The 19,031-nt window shown below is 36.6% G+C and overlaps 1 protein-coding gene and 1 long non-coding RNA gene across 10 annotated transcripts in view; both read right to left on the bottom strand.

The window, feature by feature from the left end:
* Positions 1–2,142: 2,142 nt before the first annotated feature.
* LOC141409923 (uncharacterized) lies at positions 2,143–2,886 on the bottom strand. The gene is made up of 2 exons (XR_012432823.1): positions 2,755–2,886; positions 2,143–2,537 (listed from the first exon to the last, which is right to left on the bottom strand). It is a non-coding gene; the product is annotated as an uncharacterized lncRNA (long non-coding RNA).
* A 4,913-nt stretch (positions 2,887–7,799) lies between these two features.
* The window catches only part of ASB15 (ankyrin repeat and SOCS box containing 15), a 37,966-nt gene continuing 26,734 nt past the window's right edge, over positions 7,800–19,031 (bottom strand). For 4 of the 9 annotated variants that reach the window (XM_005550641.5, XM_074035897.1, XM_005550643.5 and 1 more), the window contains 3 exons: positions 17,561–18,131; positions 16,865–17,018; positions 7,800–10,449 (listed from right to left, as the gene is read on the bottom strand). In XM_005550641.5, the coding sequence (XP_005550698.3) occupies positions 10,277–10,449; positions 16,865–17,018; positions 17,561–18,131 (898 nt within the window). In that variant the 3' untranslated portion in view covers positions 7,800–10,276. The remainder of the gene's footprint in view (positions 10,450–16,864; positions 17,019–17,560; positions 18,132–19,031) is intronic. The other 5 variants (XM_005550644.5, XM_074035900.1, XM_074035898.1 and 2 more) reach the window with 3 other exon arrangements.

Raw genomic sequence — 19,031 nt, 5'->3', positions numbered from 1 at the left:
CCCAGGTGGATAAACTGGCTCATCTGATCTTGTGGCCCCAATGCAGAAACTGACCCAGCACAAGAAGACAGCTTCGACTCTTGTGATTCCATCTCTGAGCTGTGACCAATCAGCACTCCCGGCTCACTGGCTTCCCCTCACCCACCAAGTTGTCCTTGAAAACTCTGCTCCTGAAATGCTCAGGGAGGCTGATTTGAATAATAAAACTCTAGTCTCCCCCACAGCTGGCTCTGCGTGATTACTCTTTCTCTATTGCAATTCCTCTGTCTTGAAGAATCGCTCTCTCTAGGCAGTGGGCAAGGCGAACCCCTTGGGAGGTTATAGTAAGACTGACAAAACTTCTCTGGTGGCAATAAGATTCCAAATTCCAACATGACTCTGGTATAGCATCACATATTCTCTGAGGGCTGCCTCCTATGAGACTTCATTTACTTAACAAGGGCCTTGGCTTCTGCAACCTCCTTGTCTTAGCTCAAACATTTTTCTACTGACTTCCTATGTTTTTAGACAAAGTTTAACTCTTTCAACTAATGGCCCCGATATCGTGCCTTTTTCTTTTTTTTTTTTTGAGACGGAGTCTCACTCTGTCACCCAGGCTTGAGTATAGTGGTGCAATCTCGGCTCACTGCAACCTCCGCCTCCTGGGTTCAAGCCATTCTCTTGCCTCAGCCTCCTGAGTAGCTGGGACTACAGGCGCGTGCCACCACGCTCGGCTAATTTTTGTATTTTTAGAAGAGACGGGGTTTCACCATATCAAACTGGTCTTGAACTCCTGACCTCATGATCCACCTGCCTCAGCCTCCCAAAGTGCTGGAATTACAGGCATGAGCCACCACGCCCAGCCTATCCTGCGTCTTTAGGCTGAACTAATGTACATCTTCCATGTATGATTTATGTCTTTACTTATAACTCCTATCTCCCTAAAATGTATAAAACTCCCTAAAATGTATAAAACTATAACCCAACTGCCTTGGGGACTCTTTCTCAGAATCTCTTGAGACTGTACCTTGGGCCATAGTCACTCATATTGACTCAGAACAAACCTGTTTAAATATTTTACAGAGTTTAGCTTTTTCATCAACAATATGTTACATTATCATTGGCAAATTTGGGAAACTGGAAATTCTTTTATTCTCACAAATGTTGAGTCTACTGTTAACAAGCTATTCCTAACTTTCACCCTCCCTCTGCACCTGCCTTTTTAAAAGAAAGTCTTAATCTAATTTCTCTCACTGCACAGGTGCAAGGTTGCTGCCTGAAATAGATCTAACATGTTTCCCAGTTACACGGAAGGGTTTGGGTTTTCAACATTTCCTACGGATGATTTGTAATTAGGCTGCTGAACTAATGTAATGGCTCCTAAGGAAGTTAAGCTTCCGACATTGCTCAGTCAGTTTGCTGGGAGCTTCTCAGATAGCTGGAAAGAGGCTCCCGGGGGAGAATGTCAGGCAGAGGTCAGGCTCTGTACAGACAACAACCAAACAGGCCAAAGGGATCAGATGAGAACTGGCAATATCCTTATCAAGTCTTTACTCTCAGGTTTGGCAGCCAAGCAAATCTCCCAGCTATGCCAGCCTGTGGTAGTGAGCATGAGTCAAATTTAAAATTATTCAAGCTATTTATAATATCTTGCAATTTTATAACATTTATAGTTTATAAAATACTTTTATATGCAGTCAATGTGCCAGGCAGTACAACATGCTAATATGATCTCCATTTAATAATTGTGTATATTAACACTTAACGTGTTTGAGACAACACTTGCTGAACTAAACACTACTGAATTAGTTCCATTTTACAAAGGATAAAAGTGGGTTCTGAGGTTCTGAGAGGTTAAAAAATCCCTGTAAGTATGCCCAGCTAGTAAGTGATGGGTATGGTTATGTTCTAATGAGTCCAAACTGCTTCTCACATTGAGATCTACTAGTTAGGCATTCAAAATGTATCAAAAAGAAAGAAGGATGGGATGAAAGACAAAGATTTGTAATAGAGCATCTAATGCTTCACCTGTGTATAGTAGGTCTACTTATTGTTTGTTACTCTGATTCAAACATGTAATAATGAGTCCTACATAAGCAAATAGAAAGATAAACTGATAATGTTAAAACTGTAAAGACCAAAGAAAAAGATTTTCAGAAAAAAAAGAGAAATAGCTGAATTTATCAACCAAGTCTTTCATCTTACACAGTAGATGGTGAATATGGAATTCCACTTATGAAACAGGAAGCAGATTTAAGTTCTAATAAAAGGACATTTTACTTGAGGTGGACTAGAAGGTTCTAATAAAGCTCACCTAAAGTTCTCATAAAGGAAATTTTCCTGGAGGTGGAGTAGAAGGTCTTCCATTCATTCCAGCAATTACCTGTCCTGAAACCCCGAGTGTTGGTCTGACAAGTTTGGACAGAGTTGTTCGCTGTAGTATTAAGATGAATGATGTGGAGGGTTAGCACCCAAGACAGGGATCTCCTTGGTATGGTTCCTTCCTCAGGGTCATGACAACTGTCACTTTAGAAGACTCCAGTTCCTGCAGGTAAGTGCTGTATTAAAGGGCAGAAAAGTTGAGATCTTTTGTGAATGGGGTAGAGAGGTAAAGTCAGTTTCAAAGTACAGGAATACGAGGACTCAGTGTGGCCTGACAATGGGACAGTTAGTGCTTGAAAGCTGATATCTGGTTACTGAGACTTTTTATTTGAAATTTTATCATGAAAATCAAAGGCACTCTCTTTTCACACAGACTTGCAGCTCCTAACTGACCTTTACTTCCACAGCGCCCTGGCCCTGCGTTCTTGAGATCTAGGGCCTGTTGAATATTTGCCTTCTCTGATTGCCCCCGCCGAGAGTCCCCAGTTTCTCTTTGTTCTCCTTTCTATGCATCTTCAGTGAATCGGAGCTGGTTTTCAGAGAAGTTACAAAAGACCCATCCCACTGGTAACATGATCCCTTGCCAATTCCTGCCCTTAACAGGACTGGAAACTTTCACTTTTAGCTCTCCTACCTACATGTTTTGTTGCATTCATTTTCTCAAATATATATTTTTAAAAGGTAGAAAAGTTATATTACGAACAGCATGAAAATGTCAGAGGCTGGCAGAGCAAGCTAAATGTGTTCAGGTTGAGGTCCAGTAAGATTGGTGAAGGCAGCGCTTGTGTTGCCCTTGAAGAATGTGTCATCATCTGCTTTTACTGGCCTTATCAGCAGGGCAAAACCAATAAATCATGTGCTGCCAGCACAAGAACCAAGTGCTTTCCTCCAAGCCAGATGATTCCATTGTTGTGCTGGGCCTCTCAGGGAGGTTGTAAACATGGCATTCTCTGCCAGTAAGACACATGCTCCTCCTGTTCCTTGTTTTGTTTTGTTTTGTTTTAAGGAGACATATTGAGGTGAAATTTACATATCATAAAACTCACCTACCTTAAGTGTAACATTCAATGATTTTTTTTCTTCTAGTAAATTTACTGAGTTGTGCAACTATCACCACAAACCAATTTTAGAACATTTCCATGATCTCAAAAAGATCCCTTGTGCCCATTTGTAGTCAACCTTTGGCCCTATGCTCTAGCCCCAGGAAACCTCTAATCTGTTTTCAGTCTCTCGATATTCACTTTGTCTGGATATTCTATATAAATGGAATCATACAATTTGTGATCTTCTGTGTTTGGTGTCTTTCACTTAACCCAATGTGTTTGAGGTTCACCTAACCTAATGTGTTTGAGGTTCATACATGTTGTAGCGTGTTAACAAACAGGATCCCATTGTCTGGATATGCCACATTGTGTTCATCCATTCACCAATTGATGGGCATTTGAATTGTTTCTGATTTTTGGCTATTGTGAATGATGCCTTCCTATTCTTGATGAGCTAAAAATGATGATATGGAAAGAGCTTGGGATTTGGAGTCAGTTCCTAGGGATTTGGAGTCAAGTCCTAGCTCTGACATTTACTACTTTAGTTAACTATAAGGTGTGTTTTCTTAGTTTTCTTATCTATAGAGTGGAGATAATTAACCCCGTCTCTCCCCTATTCCTAGAGTAGCTGTAAGAATCAAGTGGGGTGATGTATGTGAAATTCTTTATGAACTGTAAAACCTAGAACAAATGAGAGACATTATTGAAGTAGTCTTCCCAGATGTATCCAAATGGTCTAGATGGTCCTCAAGATATTTTCTATATTCATAGAACAAATTATGAAGCCTTTGGCTGTAGAAAATATCTATACTTTTCTTCTATGGACTTGGGGTTCTCACCCTTTTTCCTTTATCAAAGTCCATTATTTAAAAAAATGTTCAGATATCATTCTACCTCTCTTAAATGTACTTATATTTTAAACCTTATTTTGGATTGTCAGATAAGGTTTGCTGTTGAAGAGAGGGTCTTCAGATACTCCAGAATCATTGTAGGAAGTATGCAAATCATTATAGTTGAAGTTCTGATTTAATCAGGGCACCCTCCAACCCACAGACTCAATTTAGTTTCTTGGGTACTTCAGGTGATTATGAAGGGCAGGCCCCCAGTGAGGGGACTGGGTGCAGAGTCGAACCTAGGTTGATGGGTTCCAATGAGTCAAAGGAAAGTCTAAGCAAATGTTGGCAGCCTCCAGTCAAAGGTGATTAAAACTGTTGCTTCACTGAAATGATATTAAACCAATGTGGGTAACCATATATGTAGGGGTATTCAGACACTCAGGAACATAGCAATTGCACAGAACATGCAATTGCTGACCACTGCATGTCATGCCTGGATATTTAACTTCCACGAAACCTAGAAAATAGCTTCCATGGGAAAACAGCATAGACTTTGCTTCAAACAGAAAGAACTGGCTACTTTTTTTCACACACACTCAATCCAAAGGTAAGTATCACTTTTAGTGCCCTCCACATCTTCTACCTGATCCAACCATATAGGATGCTTCCAAGAAGTTTTACCTTAAATCTCATTGAGAGATTCCAGAATGGAAGATTTCCAGAGCAACAGCGATGGCTGTTCCCAGTTTCCTGGGGTCTGAAGCACAGAATGTGAGTGCCTGTCAAGTGCCTCTGATAGAATCACTGGCTAATCCAGCATTAGAACTCAGGCACTCCCAGTGCCCAGATTCAAATTACTAGACTGTCTCTTTCCCAAAACAGCAAATCCCCCGACATCTCCAGCACTCCCTGAGGTTACACAACATGGGGAACTGAGGTCAAATAAGTCTATTCCTTCTACTCATCTTCTCCCCTGAGAAGCCCTTTCTTCCCTTGACAACAATTGATAATTAAGGCTTTACTAAGGAAAAGAATATGTGGTGGGTTATTGCCTAGAGACAATTCTCCGCAAGTTTTCATTCCGTGAATGTTGTCAAAGTATTTAGAAATGACAGTGAGATGCCATATGCATTCCTAACATTTTCTTTTTGTATTTTCAGGTATAATGACAATCTACAGTCATGTACCATACGACCAAGGTTCTTGACTTTTGCAGCTCTGACATTGGCACTGCCACTATGTAGTAATAATGATGAGAGCTCAGGTTTCATGTGCACTTACTCTATATTGGATATAGTACTTTAGACACTTAGTTCATGCCTTGTCCAAAACCAAGCAGCTAATAATTTGCAGAGCCTGGCTCAAAGTGGCTCATAGTCTGTTTTTATTTTTATATTTTAATGATACTATTTATCTGTTTAAACTTAAGACACTGTAAAGGTAATTGATATCTTTTGTGGTATCTTTTTGTATTTTTTAAATTGACAACAATTGTATATATTTATGGTATACAACATGATGCTTTGAAGTATGTGTATATTGTAAAATGGCTATATTGAGCAAATTAACATATTCATTACCTCATATACTTTTTTTTTGTCATGAGAACGCAAAATCTACTCTGAGATTCTCAAGTATACAATGCACTATTTTAACTGTTGTCACAATGTTGTACAATACATTTCTTGAACTTATTTCTCCTGAAATTGTGTATCCTTTGACCAACATTTCCCGAATCCCCTCTTCTCCTGCCTCCTGGTGACCACCATTTTACTTTCTGCTTCCATGAGTTTGCTTTTTTTAGATTCTTCATATAAGTGAGATATTTGTCTTTCTGTGTCTGGCTTATTCCACTTAACATGATATCTATTTAAGTACAAAATATGTGTCCTTGCCAACTGCATTACCTACAGTACTGCAATATCATGCCATGTTTCAATGCATGTGTGTATGTCTATGTGTGTATTACATATGTATGTGTGATGTACTTGTGTGTATATATGTGTATAATGTGCATGTTGTTTCATAAAAAACTTGAAGCAGCCTACATTTTTAAAAAATAATTTCAACATTTATTTTAGATACGGGGGTGCATGTGAAGGTTTGTTACATGGTTATATTGCATGATGCTGAGGTTTGGGGTCTGGATCCCTTCACTCAAGTAGTGAGCATGGTACCCGTTAAGTAGTTTTTCAACCCCTGCCCCCTTCTGCCTTCCCCCTTCCTCCCCCTTCTCTTCTTCCTCCCCCCTCCTCCCCCTCCTCACCCTCCTTCCCTTTCCCCCTCCTTCCCCTTCCTCACTCTCCCTCTCCCTCCCTCTCCCTCCCTCTCCTCCTCCCTCTCCCTTTCCCCCTCCCTCCTCTCTCTTCCTCCCCACCTTGCTCTATGTAGTAGTCCACAGTATCTATTGTTCCCATCTTTATGTCCATGTGTACTCAATGTTTAGCTTCCGCTTATAGGTGAGAACATGTGGTACTTGGTTTCTGTTCCTGCATTAATTTTTGTAGGATTATGACCTCCTCCAGCTGCATTCATGTTGCTGAAGCAGCTTATAATTTTTATATTCCTAAGTAATTTCTGATTGGAAGGTGACTATATACATAAGAGTATGAAACTTGAAACCAAAATTTGCATAGGAATTTCTGGTAAAAAGGTCAGTGACAAGAGAAAGGCTTACATACGTATGTTCTCTGTGTCATAAGATACTCCATCTTGTTAGAGTTTCCGTGCTGTCTGTCCCAAAGTTTCTGGTTGTTCAAAAGCCTGCATTAAAGGCGGCGTTACCTATGAATATTTGCTGCACATTGATACAATCGTTTTCACATCTTCTGCACTGACACCCTATTACCGGGAAGCATGTTCTGTGGCTAATTAACGTGATTAAATCATATTTTTCAGGAGGCACTTGGTTTCAATGTCCTTCTTAAAATTATCTTTAGCCAGAAATGGAGATCCTATTTAATGATGGCCTATGGAAAGATAAAACATGCTTAATGAGAGTTCAGATCGGCTTTTTTCCACCCGGACTCTCTGTGTGATACAAAACAAAATCCACAGAGACTAAAACAGTCACAGACATCTTGGCAACATGGGGGAAGATGGCATCCAAACTCTGCCATGTTGATTCCACAGTGGTTAGACAGGCTCCACTGTAGAATGTTTGGCTTCTTCTAATGCTGACTGGGTAGGAGCAGCTGTTACCCTTTCCCGGATAAAGTGACATGCTCTAGAAGAAACAGAGTCCTAATGAGATGGAAATTAATTCCTTTTTCCATCCAGCCATCTCAAAAACAAATACACTGCTAGAAAAACCCAAAATATGGTGAGCAAAAGATCAAATCTGATTTAGATACAGCAATTGCTTCTTTTTCATAAGACGCATTTTTCTCTTGCTTCATAAATGCCAAAAAACCCACTTTTAAAACCCATAGCATGTGCAGTTAATTCATATCTTTATATCCAAGTATTTTTTGAATATTATCTATACAAATATATATCAAATAAAATGTCAAAGCTTTAGTGAGCAAAAGTTTAATATACGAAGTATCATAAAACGGACTTATAACCTCAATATGATTTTTTATTAGAGTAACATTTTTAGGTAACAATACATTTAACCACATCTAAGAGTACAGCACAAGAATAATAAAATCTTGTATACAAGATGTTACAATTAAAGATAAATACATTACAGTTTAATTTACATATAAAAATGTCCTCTAGGGAATACAAGAAGTTAAAATTATAGCCCTAATTGTACAATTTTTTCATACTTATTTATCTTTCAAAGGTAACTAAAGCTAAATACAACTTGAAAACTTTACAGACCAGTGAGATATTACTGTTGAAAGAATATAGTAACAAGGTAAAAATAAATATAAGAAAAATACACTATTAAAATCTAAGAAAAATAACATTAAATAATTACATTATAAGATTACATAACTCACTCAGAAATTTAAAACTATTATTTCACCATGATGTCACTGATTATTTTTGTCACTTATTCAATGTATTTCAACAAATAATTATTGAACTCCATGCTCTAGGGAATGTGTTTGGCCCTGAGAAAGCACTAGAAAACAAAACAAAGATAGAACCTGCGCTCATAGAGCTTATAGTCTAGTGGGAAGACAGCAGGGAACACAGGCAGCTGTAATATAGCATGACAAGTTCTGTGCTTAGGCTTCCCATCCTAGAGGAAGCAACATCTCAGCTGAGACCTATAGGGTAAGAGGGATTTGATCAGGTGAAAGGGTGCAGAAAAAGTGGAAAGAGAGTTCCAGATGAGAGAAGGAAATGCAAAGACCCTGAGGTTAAAATAGAGCGTGGTCTATTCTACAGCAGTGGTTGCCCATACAAAGGTCCTCAGATATTTGATGGCCCACAGTGAAATTCTCACTCATCAGTGGAGAAATGAGAGCAGTGTGAGGTCTTTTCAAAGTAAAAATCATTCAACTTGAATGACTGAGTTTATAACCATCTTATTTTCTGGCATTAAAATGACCCTTCTTTTATGAAATGATGGTGATAGTAGATGGTATTTCTTAATGACTCTTTTTGAAAAATCAACACAACAAAACCTGTTGGTGTATGACACCTTAAAGTCTGGGGATCACTGTTTAAAAAATAAAATTCTAGAAGGTTCAAGGGAAGGGAGGAAAGGGAGACATCTAGAGATGAGGCTAGAGAAGAAGGCAGGAGTTAGATCATGAAAGTTCAAGTGAGAACGTTGGAATTGAAGAGCAATGGGAATGATCTTAAGCAGAGAAGAGAAAGTCTATTATATTTGTAAAAGGCTATTCTGAGATGCTGTGTGTAGAAAGTGTCTGGGACAGGGCAAGACAGAGGCAGGGGAGCCAGATAAGCAGCACTGTATTATCCAGGGAAAAAGAAGATAATAGACTTAGGGCCAAATGGGGGTGGGGTTGAGGGGTGGTGAGTGGAAGATGACTTCAGGAGACAAACTTAATAGGATTTGGTGATTTGTCTTATTGGGTGAGGAAAATGGGCTTGTCAAGCCTAACGTCCAGGCTTTTTTCTTTGAAAACTGAATTGAGCATTGTGCTAACTATTGAGCTCAAGAAAGAGTTTTTTTTTTTTTTTTTTTTTTTTTTTTTTTTTTTTTTTGAGTTCATCTGGGGACATGTTGAATTTGAGGTGTCTCTGTGTTCAAATGTTCACTAGGTCAATTGTCTACATAGGTCGGGAGAACATGAGAGAAAGAGTTGAGCTTCGGATAGAAATTTTGTAGTCTCTAGCAAAATGATTGAGACCATGGATGTGAATAAAATTTCCCAGAGAACAAAGCAAAGAGGGCTTAGGATATATAACTTAAAGAACAAAGAGAAGAGGGCTTAAGATATACAACTATAAGATTGGCTAGAGATGAGCTAGGCAGAAAGAAGCCAGAGACAGAGTGTCCAGGGAGGTGGGAGGACACCCAAGAGAACAGGTTTTGCAAGAAACAAGGAAAGAGGTATCATTTCAAGCAAGGAACAGGCAACAATGTTGAATGCTGTAGGAATCATTTGGAAGAGGGACTGAAGAATGTTCACTGAATTTAGCAACAAAGAGATTGTCAGGGACCTTGAGAAAAGCAGTGGAGGGGTAGATGCCAGATCACAGTCTGTGAACTTACAGGCAGGAGGAACTCTTTCACACAGCAAGACCTTGAGAGACAGGAGAATCCGGCCAGCAACTGGCAGATGTGGGTTTGAGAAAGTGGTTATCTGTTTTTTAAACATAGAGACTTGATGTGGATATTGTAGGAGCCACTTGATAGGGAGAGTTTGATGACTTGTAGCAAACAAAGATACAAATCTAAGTTCAAAATACTGTCTTTAAAAAATGCTAATGTCTTTAAAGACATAAATCATGGTGTTCCCGTAAGAACACATGATATAACTATAAAACTGTCAATGCATTTAGATACACTTTACAATTAAGGATTAAGGATGTAAAATAGTTACAAGAAATTATCTGAGGGAATCACATTTCAAAATATTTTTTAAAATCACATTTTAAAATATTAAGTTATGGCAATTTTAGCTCTTGTCCATAGAGATCATACTCTTTAAATAATATGTATCTTTGAATAGCTGGTGGTAGAGGAAGCTTCTCCATTGAGGCTGGCTGGCAGAGTTTCTGGAGACCCATAAGTCTTCGAATTTTTAACCGACACAAATGCTTCAATGAACAAGGATTCTCTAAAAGGAAAATAAGCAAAAAAAATTTTTTAAATAGTGGCTTGACCCCTAAGATATGACTATTTCAGAATAACATGAGTAGTGTATTCTGAAAAACATGTATGCACACTTTAGCAGCTGGTGATTTTAAGTGAAATTCAAATTGTAATTGAACATTCTAGTCTACTCCTCTAGAATATAAGTTCCATGAGGGCAGACATTTAGTCTGTCTCTGTGCCAGGAAGAGAGTCTGGCTTATGGTAGGTGTTCAACTAGAATTTGTGGAATTAATAAATGAACTTAAGAAAGCAAATGCTCACATCTCTTCTCTATTTTTTAGAGCTAAGTATTATAGAGATAGATTTCTTTACTTTCTTTCTCCTACCAATCTGTCTGATAAATAATTATCCATGAAACATAGATGCAGATGATTCCACATATCATGAATAATCCAATCTGAGTTTTGTTTCCAGTGTCTGATACTTAAACCTTGTATATTCTCAAAAAATATACTAACAGTATTTAAATATCTGATATTTTCAATTCTTACTTTATCTATATTATAATTGCAAGATTGATATTTTATAGCAGCAATATGAATGAATGAAGGAGCAGCATAGCATTCAGGCTTAGATGTGCGCTCTGGACGTGGTCAGCTTGGATTAAACTCCTAGCTCTGCCCCCTAATATTTGTGTGACCTTGGGCAAATCACTTGATGTCTGTGAGTTTGGTATTCCCATCTGTGAAATAAGGATAACAACAGTACTTATCTCATAGGGTTGTTTGAAGATTAAACAAGTCATGTAAAGTATTATAAAAGTGCTCAGTACATTGTAGCCATTCGATAAATATTAACTGTCATTCAATGCAATAATAAACATGATCACATCTCAATTACATTCGATGATATAAACAATTTATCTTTTAAAATTAAAAACAATATTCTCAAAAGTTATTGATGCAACATTACCAAAATAAGCAGAAAAAAAAATCTAAAAAAAAAGTACGATTTTTTTTTCCTAACAAATATGCTGCCTTACAGCTAGCTGGAGGACTCCTGACATCCAGTGGTTAATCACACTCATAGCAATCAACTGGCTTCGACTCTAGTCACAATAATATATGATGGAAACAATAAAAAAACTTTCTGCCCTTATTCTTACTTGGACTGTCTTTCCAAAGTCATCAGAATTGGTAAGTATTTTGCAAAAAAAAAAAAAAAAAAAAAAAAAGTGAGCAATCAATTTCCATTTAGAAGCAAAATCTGTTCTTTCTATGACAGGAAGTATAATGGTATCGTAGAGTCTGTGTTTTCAAGTAAGACAAACAAGAGTTCAAATCTTCACTTTGTTATTTTCTATGTCTACTACTTTGAGAAATTAATTTATCTAAGCCTCAGCATTTTTCTCCCCTTTGCAATCTCCAAGCTAAAAAAAGAAGGTTTTAAGTTTTTTATTGCAAAATAAAATAAAGTACACATGTATAGTTTCGTAAGTTACATAAGTAATTATTGATTGAACATCTATAATCACCTCCTAGGTCTATAGGAAATAGGACTTTGCCAGAGACCAAAGAAATTCTTCTACAATCCATCCTTCCTTATTCCTTTCCCCTGCCATAAATAACTACTCTTCTGACTTGTAATCACTTTCTTTAGAGTTTCATCATCTAAGTGCACTATGCCTGCACTATAGTATTGACAATATATTTTTAAAATTTTTGCTATGTCCTTTAAGTCTTTTCTAATCTGCAGGTTATGCTCTCCATGCCCTTCTTGTCCTTTCAACTAATCTTTGAAGAACCCAAATGCTCTGTAGTTTCCCACAGCCTGAACTTTGCTGATTGCATTTTCGTGGTGCAGTTCCATGTCCCACTGTCTCCTCTATTTCTTGCAAATTGGTAACTGGCTCCAGATACTTAAGCAGGCTTGGGTTTGATCTCTTTGGCAGAACTATAGCTAGTTCTGTGTTCATTCTTTGGGGGCTATGTTGATTTTCAATGACTACATCCATTAATTTATTGGGGGCTATATAATGGTGGTATCTAATTATATCTTTTAAAATTATTTAGAATACTTTTATAAAGGAAGGTTTTTGCTCATCTACTCTTTAGTTACTAATGGCACAGTTTATATATATATGTGTGTGTGTATATATATGTAAAGCAGAATAAATGCTTAAGTCTTTCTTTTTACAAGTTTTTAAGATAATGAGTTGATTTTCTATCATCTTCTGGAGCTGACCAGTTTTTTCAATAAATGTATATTTAATAAATCATTCTATTGTAAAGCTACAAGCACACGTATATTCATTGCAGCACTATTTGCAATAACAAAGACATGGAACCAACCTAAATGCCCATCAAGAAAATTTGGTACATATACACCATAGAATACTATGCAGCTATAAAAAGGAATGAGATCATGTCCTTTGCAGGGACATGGATGGAGCTGTAAACCATTATCCTCAGCAAACTAATGCAGGAACAGAAAACCAAACACTGCATGTTCTCACTTATAAGTGGGAGCTGAATGATGAGAACACACAGACACGTGGAGGGGAACAACACATACTGGGGCCTGTCGAAGGGTGGCTGGGGGAGTTTCTGCATCAGGAAGAATAGCTAATGGATGCTGGACTTAATATCTAGGTAATGGAATGATCTGTGCAGCAAACCACCATGGTACATGTTTACCTGTGTAACAAACCTGCACATTCTGCACATGTACCCTTAAAACTTAAAATACAAGTTGAAGGAAAAAAAAGAAAAGAAAGAAAAGAAACCCACAAATTATATATTTAAATAGATTGGTTTTAATTCATTGAAATCATTACCCTTTTTGAAACTTAAATTGTCCCATCTTTGGCCACTTGGAGCCTCTTCAAGTTAGCCCCTGAATTCTTTTGTCATGAATCGTGTAGTCTTTGCTTTCTTTGCTTTCTGGTATGACCAGATGTTCCAGGTTCATCTTAATCATTTCCTTCCCCAGATGCAATCATCCATTTCTCAAAAACAAAACAACCTCCAGCAAAAACCCTGGTTTCTTTTCATAGGAAATGGCATTTCCAGGCCAAAATCTGTGTCGTAGGAATGCTCATTGCTACTGGGTTTATCATTATTTCTAAGACTTATCTGTAAACAGACAGATGTGCACACACACACACACACACACACACACCCCTGACATACACACCCCCACCCCCCACAGCATAGTCCTCATGCACACAGATGCTTTCAAGATACAATAGCTTATGAGTTTATATTGTTACTTCTAATTCAAATTCAGGACTACAGGATTTTTCTTTAATCGCTTCTCTATTACATCTGTATTTTCTTTCTGACACACTGACAATCTTTGGTTTCAAGGATACAAAGAATGGAATTGGAATGTTCCTTAATTACTCATTTGCTGAATATCTCTCTCATCCTCAGCATAACAATATTAATATTATATCACCATCAATATTTTAAGATATTTAAAAATATGTATTTTAATTATTAAATATTATTTAATCTACTTACTAATATTCAAAAATGAATAATTGTGCTGTATCTGTCTTATCAGCACATATAACCATTACGTGTTGCATCTTCTCCCTTTTAACTCTCACTTAGTCTTGGCATTCTGTTTAGTGTTAGTCCTGTTTAATACTAGTTCTCATGCTGATATCTCACTAATCATTTTGGGTTGTCTAAAGGCCATTTCTTAGTGGATCATTCAGACATCAGTAAGAGGAACAATATTTCCTGAGTTCTTGCATACTGACAACAGTTTGCCTACATTGATCATTGGAAGTCAATTTTGCTGTGTAAGCATCCTTGGCTCACATTTTCCTTCCATGAAGAGTCTTAAATATGTGACTCCATTTTCTTTTGGCATAAAGTATTGTTGATGAAAAGTTTAATAATAATCTATATTTTCCCTTATAAGTCACTTGTTCTTTTTGCCTACGTGCCCAAAGGATATAGCATTTTGTATATTATAGTTTCAAATATTTCTTTTTTATTACAAGTTTTTCTTGAAACTTAGTTTTTGTATTTGTTATGTTCTCTTGATTTGGTTTTCCTTTTCAAGGAATCTTATCCATGTATTGACTATTCATTGTCGTCAATGTTTTTAACTGTCTTTCAAATCATTTTATCTAAGCTACAAGGATGCAAAAGCATAAGAAAGATACAATGGATTTTGAGGACTCAGGGGGAAGGTTGGGCCAGGGATAAAAGAGTATACATTGGGTACAGCGTACACTGCTTAGGTGATTAGGTGCACCAAAATCTCAGAAACCACCGCTAAACAACTTATCCATATAACCAAACACCACCTGTTTCCCCAAAACCTATTGAAATAGACAAATATATATATATATATATTAAAATCCTTTTATCTATTTCTTCATTTATATTTGATTTAAACTTTTTCTTTCATATCCTCTTATAACTCTCAATGTATTGTCGACTGTGTTGCTAGTTCTTGTTTTCATTCTAGTTCAGTCTTCACATTTGAAATTAATTTTTTCTAATTTTTATTCCTAATTCTTTCCTCAGTTGTTACCTGATTTCTGAATTTTTAAAATTTTGACTCATGTTGTTCATTCATATCTGATATTATTTTCCTCATGCTTTTTAGCTCATTTTGAAATAGCAGGTTTGAATTTTGATTGTTCGGAGAGTGTGTTTTTTTAGTTACGTATTCATTGCCCGTGGGGATATCATTCTGTTCTTTCTATTTTTTCTTACTATTATGGGATTTGACTGTGATATTTTCTGTTCATTTTTATTTGCATTTAGTTTTCTTGAATTTTTAGAAGGATGCTTGGTAGCAGATAGCTCTTCTAACTTTACAGAGCTTCTTACTCTATTATTTTCTTGCAATGACCCAAAATATGGTGGTTAGATCTCTGCGGTTTCCTGGCTCTGTCTGCCACCCCCACTTTTTTGTGGGTCCTTTCTTGTTTCTGTCCTGCTTGATTTTTGATTTTACTCTCAATGAGGCCTAAGTCCAGGAAGGGAACTTAGAGAAGTGGTTTTCAAGAATGCATAGAGTCTAGACTATTTTGTAATTTCCCTTAGCCTTAGCTTTTTATTTGTAAAAAATAAGCATGATAATACTTAACTCTACAATATTTCATAGCACACTGTACATATACATTTCAGATACCTCACATAAACTTACCATGTAATAAAAACATAAAAATGCTACTTTAGTTTTAAAACTAACTAAATTTATTAAGTAATTTAAATATTCTAGACACTAAGCACCTTATATGCATTATTTCTTTAGATTCCCACAACCACGTATGAGGTTAATACTATCCTACATCTACTTTGCAATGGGAAAACCTAGGCATAAGAGTAAGTAACTTGCTCAAAGTCACACAACTAGAATGTCTATCTTGGTCTTTTTATAGGAAATAAAAAATCTTCTTCCACTTAGAGAAGCAAAAATGGTAACAATAAATTGTTGCTTTTTTTCATGAAAACATCAGTCCTGAATTACATATGCATTTTATAATCTAGCAATCCTACTCCGAGGCAAGGCCAGAATTCCATTTCATTCTAGGTCTATCTGACCCCAGAGCTCAATTTCTGGGCTAACAACACTATATTACTCTTCAGATTCTCCAAGTTTCCTGTTTTAGTTGCCGCAAAATCTCTTCTATTATAGAACTAATTCCAAGAGAAGGCTGATTCAGGTATATTAAAGATGCCAAATTATTTAAATGTCATATAAAATTCTATAATGCTTCTTTAGGCTTCATGAAATTGATGTCCAACTAGTTTTTGAAAGTTTATTTCCCAAACTCATATTTTGAAAGTGAAAGCATCTCAAATCTATGATATTTTTCTGGGTTTTATTTGTATTTGGATTATTTTAAAATGTGCTTTCACTGAAACTTGTATAATTCATTTTCATGATAAACTTTCATCTAGAAAAGACAAAATGGCCTGTCTATAAATACTAACCTATGATGATAGGACTTTGTCAATAAAGACCTCAGAGAAAGCATGTCAAAAAGAATAATTCTAATCCCTTCCATTAATTCATTTACTCCATATTTATTGAAATGTACTACTTATTAGGCACTATGCTAAGCCTTGCGGATATAACAAGAAATAAAGTAGATCTCTAGCCACGTGGAGCTTGCAGTCTACATATTGTATGATATTATAGAAGTTAATTTTAAAAATAAATTGCAATCAGTACGTTAATATAGTTGTAGTATTACTCATTACACAATTACAAAGCCGGAAAATAAAAAGAAAAATGAAAATATGTATCTTACAACAGAGGAGGTGTTAAGGATGATTTTAAAACCCAGATAATTCTGGATATACAGTAGAGTAGCACAGAAAAAGTATCAAAGAAGACATTAAGAAATTTCCCCCATATGTGTTCTTAATTTAAAAATTGTAGGTGAAACTTTTGGTTTTTACCTAGTATTTGGCGGATTTCTGGCCATTCTCTCTGTACTTCTAGTGCAGACTTCAGTTTAGCACACAGAGGAACATAATCCATGTAATCTATTAGTATGCGAGTAACTCTGCCTACCAAGTGCTTCATCCAAGGAACTGTAATAAACTCACAGAACTGAGAGAATTGATAAAATTTAATTTAGTAATTTTTTAAATATACCATATACATAAACACTCAATTGTGTTATGGAAAAATTACTCTTTGTCTTATTACAGAAAATAAAAGATCCCTCCTTGTAATGAACAAAAATTAAAAATAAATTGTTTGCTTCTCTCTGTGAAACCATCAGCCCTGAAGACTCGCCTGGCTTTGATGTGACTGTGGTCAGCAAAGCATGGAGGAGTCACGCTTCTTTCCATCTGGCCCCAATATTCCACCAAACAGGCAGAAGTGACTAATTGCCTACATTTTCACATTCTTCTACATTCAGTTTTCAAGTCAAGAAAAAACAAACAGCATCTTTTTTTTTTTTTTTTTTTTTTGGCGGGGGGCTAGATTTATGCTTATATCCCCATATCATTGCAAACAAAAGTTGAAGAAAAACTAAAATAGAAAAATTAGAGTTTATTTTTCTTGTCTTGTAACATCCCTAATTGAATGAATGGGTCTTAAATTAGGATGATGACCCAATATAAAGCAGAAAAGGCGTAACTCACCGGGTTATCTTTTATTACACAAGATGTCCATCCTGGCAGCACCTCTTCCTCTATCTCTGACCACACAAATGAATTTCCAAAGATGTCACCATGCATGCAGTCAAAGCACATCTCCACTTGATAGCCATTATTCAGCAATAGCCTCAGCATTACCTCGTCGTTTAAGGCATACTGAATGACACTGGGGAAACGAGTGTCATTCACATGCATAAAATAACAATTGACATTGGCGCCATGGGAGAGAAGCAGCCGGACAATTTCATAATTATTGGCCCTCACTGCCACAAGTAGACAGTTGAGGGGATCTAAGTTTGGGTCTGCACCTGCAGCCAGAAGGACTTCTGTGCAACGAACATCATTATTAGAAACGGCAAAATACAGCGCAGTCTTCCTCTCATCGTCATAGCTCTGGGAAATGTGGTCAGCAAGTAGAGTGTTGACATCAAAACCATTTTCAATGAGCAGCTCTAGACACTGTGCACTTTGTCCATCTGCTGCTGAGTGAATTGGTGTTAGCCCACTTTTCCGAATTGCATTTTTAGATGTTGCTGGGATAAGATATTTCAGTGCACTAAAAGAAAAAAAGTCAAATATCTACGTGCCATAAAGAAAATCAAGAAATTAAATAAACTACCATTCTCACTAGATAAGTGAATGCAAATTGTATAGTTTCCCTTATTTTCTCTAGATAACTTTGTAGTAAAACATTTAACCTTTGTCTGTGAGGTACAACTATTTAGTTTAGTGTACTGTAGCTCAGTTTTGATTTAGCTTTCTGTTCTCAATATTCCTAGGAAACTGCATCTTATACGTTTTTTCCTAGAATTGTGGTTCCTCGGGAACCCTCCCCATCTTCCAGTTCTCCTCTGAACAATATAATATTTACAGACAACCAATACTATTTTTAAAAATGTAGGAGAAAAGTAAGTCTTTCTAATGCCATAGAGGACTGTTTCGTAATCTTGACCATTAGGATCATGGGGTCATAGGAAGTGACCCTGGATGTCATTTAGTCCAACTGCTTCATTTAACAGAAGAACAATCTGAAGTCTGAAGAGGCAAAATGATTGTCCAAGGTCACACAGTTAGATGTAGAGCAGGACAAGAATTTGGGCCTTTTCGAATTCTTATGAATTATTTCTCTTTGACTGATTCCTACGCAATCTATTTTTAAATATTGACCATGTACATTCTGTCTGCTTCCATATAATTTGCAATTGAATTATTAGCCAAAAGAAGAGTCTTTAATATTCCATCAACCTGGCATCAGTCCAATTGAGATAACCAACCACAGTTTATATTTCTAAGTACATGTGATATAGTTGTGAGTTTCACACTTGACTAACCAGCTAGACATGTATGAGAGCCACATGGCAAGGATAACGTGATCTCTTGTGCCTACTTTATGAATTTATGAACACTGGGATTAAATCCAAGTAAACTCTAACAACATGTCACTTAGCATCAATTA

Source organism: Macaca fascicularis, chromosome 3, assembly GCF_037993035.2.
Source record: "Macaca fascicularis isolate 582-1 chromosome 3, T2T-MFA8v1.1".
Classification (NCBI taxonomy): Eukaryota; Metazoa; Chordata; class Mammalia; order Primates; family Cercopithecidae; genus Macaca; species Macaca fascicularis.
The sequence above is the reverse complement of the archived record's forward strand: the minus strand, read 5'-3'. Positions and strand labels throughout refer to the sequence as shown.